Here is a 12113-nt window from a genome sequence, read left to right as displayed (position 1 = left end):
AGCTGAAAAGCTTGATCCTTCCTTTATGCTAGTGGTTAAAAAAAAGGAAAAAAAGGAAAAAAGAAAAGAGAAGAAATGGACAAAGAAATAATAAAAGAAGCACAAGCAACTCCACTAACTTCAGTGGAGACACTCCCACCTACCCAGAAGTGGGAGGAGAAACAGGTTTCCATTTCACCATATGTGCCCTGCTGAGGCTCTCACACAAATATGAGTATAGCCAAAGCTGCTCTGGAGACACAAAAGGCAGCTTTAGCCAGTAAGCAGCTAAGCACGGAAACTGTTAACCACGCTGGTTTCCAACTTAACATTTCACTTTCCAAAATTCCTTGCTCTATGTTTTCTGCTTAAATGAACTTGTATATGCTGAATACATCGGATATAGTTTGGAGCTCTTCAGGCTTTTTTGGAGTTACAAACAAACATCTATCTAGTCTGTCCTGCAATCCAAGATATGAACCTTTAAAACTGCTTAAAATAACTCTCACAAAGTGCATGCTCAGTCCCCAAATTAAAGTTACTCTTGGAATTTCAGAGTTTTATCCAGTGCTTCATTAAGTTACGGTAACTGTCAGTGAACTAGACACTTTCACAAATGAATTTGTCATCACGCAAGCATTATAGAATAGTTTGGGTTGGAAAAGACCCTAAAGTCATCTAGTTCATTCCTCATGGGAGGGATGCCTCCCACTAGACCATGTTGTCCAAGGCACTGTCCAGTGTGGCCTTGAACACTGCCAGGGATGGGGCATTTATTTTTTTGGGCAACCTGTTCCAGTGCCTCATTACCCTTACATTAGTGAGCTTCTTCCTTATATCTAACCTGAAATTCCCCTGTTTAAGTTTAACCCCATTACCCCTTGTCCTATCACTACAGTCCCTGATGAAGAAAGGGTCACCTTCACTAGTCTAGAAAGTTAAGTGAACTGGAATCCACAGGTCAGAGTTCCTTCTGAGTTATGCTAACATAAATATAACCTTGTTGTAAATAATGGAATTATTCTGGAAGGACATCAGCTATCAAAACAAAATGTAACTCAATACTAATGAACTTCAGACAGTAATAGTCAATGTATTACAAAGGTATGGTTTCAAGAGCTAATGAGACAAAATAGCAGTTTCTGAATAAATTCAGTACTCACTTCTACAGCATAATGCAGAGATGAGGAGGCTGGATGCAATGAAAGGTTCTCAAGTGGCTTAATATAAGGTTTCTCCCATCCTGAAGCCAAGGACCATTCAATTATCAGCATATTATCAGTGAACACAGTTCCAAACACCAAACCATTGGGGTCTGGTTTTTCCTTCAAAGTCGTAGCTGGGGTGATAATCAAGTCTGAAGCCTGAAAGAACATGAAGACAAAAATGAAGTTTATAAAAATGATCAACTCAGACTGATTTAAAAGTTATTCTCCATCAGCGAACATGGACAAATGCAATATTTTATCTGCAAGGACATTTAATAACAGAATGCTTAAAGACAGCTAACCTCTAAGTAGCTGGCAAAGTCCTCATACTGTGTATGCACACATATACACAGTGCTGCTTATACCAGAAGTACTTGGCATATTTTGAAGAACTGTTAAGTGGAGGAAGCAGTACAAAGTGTAAAACCAGAAAATCAGCAGATGAAAATTTCTTGGACACTCAGATTAACATATGCGTACAAATTCCAGAAACACTCAATTTCTGTACCTCAGAACATAAACTGATCATCAGAAATTAATCCCTCTCACAGCTAAGTAGATACACTATGCTGATTTGCCTTCAACCCATAAAACCAATGTGAGAGCTCAGAGCCTGCAGCCAGCAGATTACTTGGGTCACACCAGCTTGTTCATTCACATCCATATTTTCCTAGAAAGATTCCATTAGCAAAGATGGTTAAATGTTTCCTTGCATGATAAACTGTAGAGACTTTATCTTATAAGCTATGACTAGCTCCAGAAATGCAAAATGGGGATTTTTGTACTGGTTTTGGTTGGGAGAGAGTTAATTTTCTTTATTGTAGCTCACGTGGTGTGAATCATCCTAAAGAACAGCAGGGGAAGAAGGAAAGCAGGATCACTGGCAGGTCACTCCCCTTTTATACACAGACAGGGGCTAAACAACTAGAAAGGGCTATGAAGGGGGCAGTCTCGATCCACACTCTCCATTCTCTTTCTGTACCATCTGAGCATTTAAACTGCTGGTCAGAAGCAAGAAAGAATTCAACAAAGAATTGTATTCAAAGGTCCATTTCTCTTCCTAACGTGACTCAGAAAGCACTGACCCTTATTACAGACACCCCCCCCACACCCAAGTAAAACCTTATTTCTTTATGCTGGGTACATATAAAGTAGACTGAAATGCAGGTAGTTCAGACTACTGTTCAAATCAGTTGTACGTGCACTAAAAAGGCATGTTTTGCAAGAGATACCACTGACGTCTCAGACTCATTTTGCAAAATAAGAAAAAAAATAGTCTCAAGCTTTTGAAAAAGAACACATGCACTCTCGTCTCTGTAAACAACCTGATTTTCAAGATGCCTTTAATGTACAATGGCCTGGTTTTATGAGTCAGTTGATTTTTGTTTGGGTTTTGGTTGGTTTGGTTTGGTTGGGGTTTTTTTGTTTAATGGCTTAGATGTGAAATTAACTTAGAGCTGGAACATATGAATAGATAAAAGCTTGTTTTAAACTATCCAGTTATAGGGCTTGACTAAATATTAAAGTGCATTAGCGTGATTGAACTAATACATAATCTGATGAAACAACAATTACTCTTCTTAACTCTTTAGAGTACCCTTGCTGACAATTAATGCTCCAATGGGAAAAGCACTACTTAATGATGTCCTGAAAATAAAAATGAGTTTTACCTGACAGCCTTTTATTATGCACTTTGGGGGAAGAAAAAAAAAAAAACCAAACCAAACCAAAAAAACCCAAAAAGAAAACCCAAAAAGAAAACCCACAACCAACCAACCAAACCTGCACACACACACACACACACACACACACACACACACACACACACACACACACACCAGGAGTGTGGATCAAATTAAAAGCCACAAAGGAGTGTCTGTAATTATCCACAATGGAAGACAGCTCAGGAAAACACTTATGCAGGAGCAGGATATGAATGGGGCTTAAGCAAGGATGTAGAATGCAGTTATATCCTTGGCTTTATCTCTGGACAGAATCACAACTTCTAAAGAACTCCTACTGCCAGTGAGATTAACAGCTCTCCCTGAAGCCATGGTTTATGTCTCATCTCAGGTGATTTTCATTAAGGTAATTAACTTTACAATAAAGTGGCCTGGGGACCAGAGCTATCATATGGAGTCTCATCCCCTAGAACTCCCATCGCTGTGCCGATTTTTGCTTTTATGCCTCAGTTTTTCACTCTCACAGCTGTGGAAGCACACTAGTTGAAAGGCAGCACTACAGAACAGTTTGTTAACCTCAGCAGTTAACAAATAGCTTTTACTTTAAGGATGGCAAAAGATTTTATCTTGGCTCTTCTCACAGGTCCACAAGCACATGTAGACAGAGCAGCAAACTGCAGCCACAAGTGAAGAAACACGCTCACTTGGAAGCATTTGGGCTTTCTTTGACACAGTTTTGCCACCTAAGTTATTTCTTCAGTTTTGAACAGTTCAAGAGACAGTTCAGAGCGTCTGTCGTGTGAGTGCTAATTTAATAAAACTATGCTGATCAAATACAAGCACTCTGTTGCACTCTAATGGTTAACAGAAAGAGGGTCCTAGATCCAGAGTCACTCCTATGCTGGTTCATTAGTGATAAGAGGTGGGCCACATGCTCACTTCTGCAAGTTCGATAAAATGGGTACTCCTCTGTGATGGGTGGTCACACAGCAGTGCCTATGGCTCAGAAGGAGCCCACACTGCTTAGCTTTCAGCCCCAAGGATTGGGGACTTCCTGCAGTCACAAACACAAATCACTGGGCTGGATTTCAGGTTGAGTGACTTGAAGGCAGAAAGACTACAGAGGTAGGTAGCTGTGATGCTTATCCAGAAAAAAATCAAGTAGTTTGTGGACCACAGAGCTTCCTGGAGCTGCACACACTGAACAAGGAGCCTACCTGCTGTTTCTCACCTCCTTCAAGCTTTTAGTGAAACTAGCCTTCATTCAGGCATTTTGCAAACACCTGACTCAACAATACTAGGTGTGACGCTTGACCCACAACACTTCTTTCAAACAACAGTAGGAATACCCTGCAGAAGACTTCAAATATAGGCTAAACTGCACAGATTATTAAGGCAACAATCATTAAAAAGGCAAAAAAGGCAAGCTTCCTTATCTTTAGGATCCTGTTAAGGTCTCCTGAGATGCATTTAAGATTTTTTGGGGGCCATTACTTTCTTAGGCTCTTTCCCCTTACCCATTCTCTTGTACTTTTGCCCCTCTTTTTTTCCCCACAAGAAGCAAGTAGTGCAAGTTAACAGTGTGAAAAATCACCTGAATCTTTCAGAATCCAAATGCTTTTTATGTCAAGATCCCATCACGTGATGAAACACATTCAATCTTTTTTTCCCATAGAAGAGGATTGAGTTGGAGAACCCATCCTTGCGGTGCTCTCTCCCACAGTGTGGTCTGCAGCATGAAGTATTGCACTCAGCCTCTTCTAGGTCCCTGAACAATAAAATCTCCTACACAACATCTCACCTGCCCAAGCATTTTGTGGTGCTGTTCAAACAGCACCAGCAGGAGGGAAAAAAAAACACTCAGAAGAACCCACAGAGCAAGGCCAGGTGACTAACACCAGAATTACTGATTAAGTATTAATGCCTACTACTTTAATATCACTCATTAAAAAACTATTGCTGTGCTACCATGGTATCACCTCTGACCTTTATAAAACAGCAATTTATTTCTTTCCTTTGTCAACAATTACCCAGCCCTGAAAGCGGCATATTAAGGATGCATTAGGGATTGGCTTTAACACCCATTCAGATCTCCACTGCTTGTACTGCCAACAGAATCATAAAATCATAGAATAGTTAGGGTTGGAAAGGACCTCAAGATCATCTAGTTCCAACCCCCCTGCCATGGGCAGGGACACCTCCCACTAAGCCATCCCACACAAGGCTTCATCCAACCTGGCCTTGAACACCGCCAGGGATGGAGCACTCACAACCTCCCTGGGCAACGGATTCCAGTGTCTCACCACCCTAACAGGAAAGAATTTCCTCCTTATATCCAATCTAAACTTCCGCTGTTTAAGTTTCAACCCGTTACCCCTTATCCTGTCACTACAGTCCCTGACAAAGAGTCCCTCCCCAGCATCCCTGTAAGCCCCCTTCAGATACTGGAAGGCTGCTATTAGGTCCCCACGCAGCCTTCTCTTCTCCAGGCTGAACAGCCCCAACTTCCTCAGCCTATCTTCATACAGGAGGTGCTCCAGTCCCCTGATGATCCTCGTGACCCTTCTCTGGACTTGTTCCAGCAGTTCCATGTCCTTTTTATGTTGAGGACACCAGAACTGCACACAATACTCAAGGTGAGGTCTCACAAGAGCAGAGTAGAGGGGCAGGATCACCTCTTTCAACCTGCTGGTCACGCTCCTTTTGATGCAGCCCAGGATATGGTTAGGTCTGTGTTTTGCTTGCTTTTTTTACTAACCTGCTCTCAAGCACCTTCTGATGCTGCAGCCTAAATAATAAAACCATTAAAGTGGAAGAAAACCAAATAAATGCAGGAACAAAAAAAGGTAAGGGGGATAAAGAAGGAAAGAAGCATGTGGCACACAGTCTACTGAGTGCAGCTATTTGGCCAGTTTCCTATAGTAAAATTACAGACAGTTCCATCCCTGCAAACTCTCCATGTTGCAGCAATACAGTATGTACAAGATACATGTTCCTGGGTCCCAGCCCAGGACACTTGAGTAAGAAATAGGAAGAACCAGATTGCTCTGCCTATGGTAGAGGTGGTGGGAAAGACAGCTGGATACTGTTGATTTTCAGGGCTTGTATAGCAGCACTGCACCTACAAAAAGCCACTGTCTTGACAAGATGTATTTTTTTGAATAGCCTCTCCCCTGAAAAGTGCCTGCTGATTCCAATGCAACTTCTTCCAGGGCAAAGCTTTACCCAGACCAAGTAAAGAAGATACATTGTGGCCTCTTGAAACTGAAATTCATCATTTGATCAATCAGATCTTTTCAATTATGAGCTACATCAAATTAAAAATGACATGCTGGTCTGTGTCAATTTTAACCAAAGCTGCAGCAAGACATTCTGGTGCCCCTAGCCAAAATGTCAGTTTAATGCTTATTCTACCCAGCCTTTGCTATAGCCTGAAATAGATTTGGAGCTGACAGCAGCTTCTGGCCAAAGCTGTTACTCTCATTACTACATTCCTACCTTTCTGACCCCATAGAACTGTCTTGGGTAGGTGCAGAAGGCAAGTGCATATTTTTATCAACACTTTCCCAAATGATCCTTGGTTGCAGTTATTTTCACTGCAGTGAAACTACTAGACTGTAAGGAATAGTTTGAGCAGCTCTTACAGGTGCAATTCACCTGACATGCCCAAACTTTTCTGAACCCTTTGCTGGGCCAAGCATTTCTATCACTTCGTTGAGTAAAAACAGAGCTGACAGCCCCAGCTGCAAAATAGCTTACATGTTACTTAACTGTAACAGCAAGTTTCAGCAGAGATGCTCGAAATACAAACATCCACTGGGTGAGACTGACTGCAGTCTACTCTGATGAAATAAGTAACCTCCCCTACTTATTGTCAAAGTGATTCATTCAAGATGACAAAGCAACTGCAATTATTATTTTTCATTACTTATACCGAGTTTGTAAGCATATCCTAGGAAAGATCAGGGCCTTCTGATGCAATAACAGACACAAAGTGTAGGCAAAATTGAGTAACTTGTTTTGCCCTTACATTTGTGAACAGCAAAATGTGGTTGCAGTAGAAGAGCAGATTTTGAGGAGACTGATTACAAAGAGCATGAGGAATTACTATAAGGGGGGAAGGTAACAAAGTGTAGCTGGGACAGTTGGAGATAACTGGGCTAGGACTAAACAGAATGGTTTTGAGGAGGACTCCAGGGATAAGGATATTGTTTTCCTGCCATTCAGTCCTCATCACTGCTTTTCAGGACCTCCCCAGCACACACATCTATCCCAGGAAGCCATTCTTTCTGCTGGAGCAGAAATTTTGCCACACAACACATTCTGTCTGGCTCTTCCTACATGACAAACTGAGAAGAGGTTTGCAGTGCCAAAGAAAAGCAGTTATGGGGAACTTAGGTGAGGATACTAACTAGGCTGAAGAAAGTGGATTGGTCATTCACCTTTGGAAACTGAAACTCTCTTATCTAAAACAAGTTTTCTTTGGCCTTGCAGCCAAAGAGCAAGCTACCACCTTTTTCCTATAAATCATTCAGCTCTTTTACTTTCCAGAGTCAAGCTGCAGGTGGCAGAGGATTGCCCCATTTTCTTGCTGACCTGAGCAGTGATCTTAGATGCCTGGAGAAGCTCATATATTAGATATTCCAGCCCAGCAGCATCATACAACAGGGCTCAAGTTTCTGTACGCTGCACATGATTGCTCCTGTAGAACACTTCCTACAAGAAGCCCTGTTCCTAAACCCTGTCTTAGAAACAAAAACGCTGGATACTGCTACAGTAGATGAAACCAACTGCATGCCTTTTCCAGCAGGTGTTATTTTTGTCTAGTTTATCTGACTTACTCGCTCTCAGCTCTATCCACTACTCACTAGCTGACACCATAGCAGCATCTATTTGAGTGAAAAAGAGATCTATGTCCCCCAGGCTTTGGGTAAATCAAGGTCTCTGGGTTCATTTCTTTTCCCATCCCCACCTTCTTTGGAAAAGGCTGCTACTGTTGTGGAGGAGAGACCATCTCTTTCTGTACAGGGCTAAGCCCTGTGTGGTTCTGCTCACAATAATAAAGTCTATAGTAGAAATGTAAGAACAAGCGTTCTATCCACTCAGAATACGACAGTGTTAAATAAATTCTTAGAAATCTTTAACTAGCTTTTAAAGTATAAAAAGTAATGCTAAAGTAAGCTTTCCTATAATCATTTTACCATCATTACTGTCTTAAATTTACAGCAGAGCCTGAGGCTTGAGAATGGAAAGTGTGCCAAGATATAATACCATTTAAGCAGGAAGAAAGCCCTAATTTTCCTAATATAAAATAAATAAAAAAAAATAAATAAAGAGAAACAAAATATAACAAAACATCTTCTTCAACGCCGGGGAGAATACCCAGAAATCTTTCAACATAAAGCTTCCCTGGGTCTTCATCTGAGAATATGTTAGCACATGTAATTGAACTAGGGCCTGGAATCATTGCATCAGGTTGACTGTACACTGAGTAACAGACCACAGGACAAATGACAAAGCAAAAGGGAGTCAAGGGTCTGAATCAGCTGTGAGTCTGCCATGGAAACAGCAGAAAATATGGCTGGAAGGACTTCTGTCTAGTCCATCCTCTGCAAGGCATTCAACCTAAACTATTCATAACAGATATTTACCAAATATTTTTCAAACCAGATAATTAGCTTCTGCTACACTCTGAAAGCAATGGGAAGAAGCAACACATTGTTGGCTTCTTTAACCTTTCCCCTGACCTGACGAATGCTCCAACTCTGATGCAGGAATGTTTGATTTGGAGCAATAGGCAGTGATGTAAACCTGCTCTGACAAGACAACAGGTAAGTGGTTGGAATTGACATAAACTTCTTGCCTTAGAAAATGAAAACCTAAGGCAGCAGCAGAGCTGAAAACGCAGTCTGCAGCTCCCAAGATGCTCAAAAAGGAAAAGAAAAATTTTGGAAAGATACAGTCCAGCTAGACTAGAGAAAGCACCGAGGAAAACAATCTTGCCCTACAAAACACTAAAGCACACAGGTAAAGCATATCATCACTGATTTTGTTGGAACTAAGTATATTTTAAGAGGTTTTCTATATGTTGCTGAAATGCTACCCTGCACTCAAATCAGCTCCCACTGATTTGATCCAAAGCCCATTAAAGTTAATCAAGACCCCTTCTGCAGCTTTGTAGGAATTTGGATTTTAAGGGAGGCAAAACTATCTGAATCTTTATAGCCTCATACATTTCTACTGTTTCAGGAAAATTAAATGGACTAGTAAAGGTTTTGGGGTAGGGTTGTGGTGTTGGGGTTTTGGTTTTGGTTTCTTTTGGGGGGGCAGGAGTGGTGTTTCATCCCTTACTCGTTAGTCTATTCTCCACTGACACAGATTTCAGAAGATGTATATTTTTAAAAGTTAAAGATGAAGAAATAGGGTTCCTACAGATCCTAAGGAAACCTCCTACCTGATATTAAGGAAATCTTAAGAAAAGCAGCTATTTTATTTTAATGGATTCTGTCTCCTTTACTCCAGCTGATGGTATTTTCAGATTATGAAAAACAGTCATCTAATATCTCATCCATTGAAGAATTATGTAAAACATTTTGCATATAAAACCTTTTTAAATCATAAACCACCAGTATGCTGGTAAACTATTAAATATAGGAACAGAACCTGGACACGTTGTTGCATTTTGGTCCTATAAACTCTGCTAAGAGCTATTCCGGTTAGCTGAATGATAAGAAAGCATGAAGAGGGAAGCAGTATGAGCAGGCTTTAATGCAATCCTTGCACTGGACTGAAAACCACACTGCTGTAGCTCACTGCTACTGCTGGTCAAGTCAGCTATAAAAAAAAAAAAAAATAAATAAATAAATCCTCCTCGGCCATGCAACTGCACTTCTTGTCTGCAGTGTAGATACACATGGGCTTTAGATTGGAAAGACCTGACAGCCTGGTTAATGCAATTCCTGATGCTGTGCTGCTCCTTGCCTCACAACCACTATATTTCCACATTACAGCATAAACACAATGTTCCATTTTTAGAAAGAGTTTGCCTGGGAGAATGTTTGAGCCTAACACAAGCTGAGGGCTCATACAGAAAACTGGAATAGAGAGGTCTGTGACATTTAACTGATACCACATTTTTGTGCAGTGGACCAGTATTTTACATGTTCAAATAATGCTGTATTCAAGCAAAACTTATAAATTTGGTCCACAAAGACTTGAGACACTACAGTCTCCTGGTTTGGGAAACATCATTTCTACTTCTAAAAAAAAGTAGTCATATTGAAAGAAGAAATTAACTGCAAACCTAAATTTCAGACAAACAAGTTAGAAATATTTCACCTAAGTAGCCTGGCCAGACACAAACATGTTATGTGGAGTAGCCAAGAATAGAATCATAATCTCACATGTCCAAGTCCTGAGTAGTTGCAATTAAATCTCCTTACCCTGAGTTTAATAAGCTTGTAGCCATGTAGGGAAGTGGATTTACAGAATGAAGGTATTCAGAATTCAGAGTTTCATGTGGAATTTCAAGAACATTGAGGAATATTAAATGTTTTCATGGCATAATCTTTTACACTGAAGTTACAGGAATAATTTCAAACATACAGTTAACCACACCTGCCTTTTTCTCTTATCTCCCTTCTCACACTGTTAGACAGAGGATAAAATTACAAATTCTTGGGAATACGTAAGGACACCATGGATCTTACAAGTTTTGGAGTCAATTTTTTTTTGGAAGTCGTTGGCTGGTGCTATAGTTCTACCTTTTAAAAGCAATTCTTCACCTTGGGAAAAATAAATCCAGAAAATTATACAAACTAAATGGAATTTCTAAAATTCTAGTACACTTTCTGTGCTTTTACAGACATTGGCTTTATCTTAAGCTCCTAGTTAAACAGAAGATAAAGCATCACTTTCTTTGTGCTATAAATCAACTCAGCCAAACTGGCCCCTGGCTTTTTTTTCTTCCCTAGCAACTTCCTTTTATCTTAGCTAAAAGCTTCAGTTATTTGCTTAAGACAATTAATGTTATTTGCAAATCCTACAGCTTCGGATAATGGGACAATCAGTTCCCCTACTACAGCTTAGAAAACCTATTTGCTAAAAGCCTGCAGCTATATGAAGGACATCATCCACCTGAAGAGAAACACAGAACTACTTGCCACCAAGCTAAAACTGATGAGACCTGCCACATATCTCAAATGCTACATTATAGGTAGGTTCCTGATGGCATGCAGACTGCTGGGAGATCATCCCTTAGCATGTCACAAGAGGATCATGGTGAATTATTTTCACAGCACTAAAAATTTATTATTGCTCAGTAGCATTTTTTGCCTACTACAGTCCTGAAGCAATGACACTACTGCTGCTACTCTATGAGAACAAGCTTGATTTAGAAACATTTATGTGCCAAGTAGAGACATCCACAATACTAAGCTGCGTTAATGTGCTCTCCACCTGTGCATGCAACTCACATGTTCTCCTTCAGAAAAGCAACTTTCTCCCAGCAACCAACAATCACTGAAACATTCATTTACACATATTGGGCTTCATTTCTTCTCTCTTTCATCAAAACAGGATCCCCAGCTGCAAATGCACTGTGTGTTGATCTCTACTGTGACCTAGACCCATTCTGGCCTAATAACTGTAATGAAAGCAGCAGATGCGTAAGTCAGTCTTGCCCCGCTATTATCAGTAATATTCAAGAGAGTTTGTGCAATGCCTGTGTGGATGCAGAATACCTCCTAAATCACCCAGCACCCAATATTCTCTGTGTATTTCCCTCTTGGCAGGTGAAGATGAGAGAATGGATTTGACCTGTAATAATTCTGCAACATATACATGCCCTGTAGGAGGCATAATCAAGTGATTTAACAATATTGCTACTCAAAATATTTTTTTTATTCAACACATGTAAAAAGCAAATCATTTTATTGTCACTGACGAATAGCTAACACAAATAAATGCAGCTGAAATCACGATGAAAATCAGACTGACCTTTTCTAAAGCAGTGCTCTGCTTGCAAATGCTATATACTGTTATGACAACAGAGAATTGGCCTTGACATCCTGATCTTACAGTGGTTACAGCTATGTACTTCTATGGAAATGATATGCGAGGACCTACCAAATGGTAACTGACACAGTTTTAGCTTAGGAGGTTCAGACTGGACACCAGAACAAAACCATTTTCTTAAAGAAAATAGCACAGCACTACATTCAACAAACAGAGCCACAGATGACCT

At 40.3% G+C, this 12113-nt stretch overlaps 1 protein-coding gene across 3 annotated transcripts in view; it reads right to left on the bottom strand.

Annotated features, from left to right (window-relative positions):
- BCAT1 (branched chain amino acid transaminase 1) overlaps nt 1–12113 on the bottom strand; it is a 67503-nt gene that overhangs the window by 32016 nt on the left and 23374 nt on the right. For all 3 annotated transcript variants that reach the window (XR_010613622.1, XR_010613623.1, XM_065683809.1), the window contains exon 3: nt 1143–1343. Coding sequence is in view for 1 of the 3 variants with exons in the window: in XM_065683809.1 (XP_065539881.1) it covers nt 1143–1343 (201 nt within the window). In the remaining 2 variants the exon portion in view is untranslated. The remainder of the gene's footprint in view (nt 1–1142; nt 1344–12113) is intronic.

The sequence above is a fragment of the Lathamus discolor genome, chromosome 1 (genome assembly GCF_037157495.1).
Source record: "Lathamus discolor isolate bLatDis1 chromosome 1, bLatDis1.hap1, whole genome shotgun sequence".
Taxonomy (NCBI): Eukaryota; Metazoa; Chordata; class Aves; order Psittaciformes; family Psittacidae; genus Lathamus; species Lathamus discolor.
Note: the sequence above shows the minus strand (reverse complement) of the source record. Positions and strands in the feature narration are given on the sequence as shown.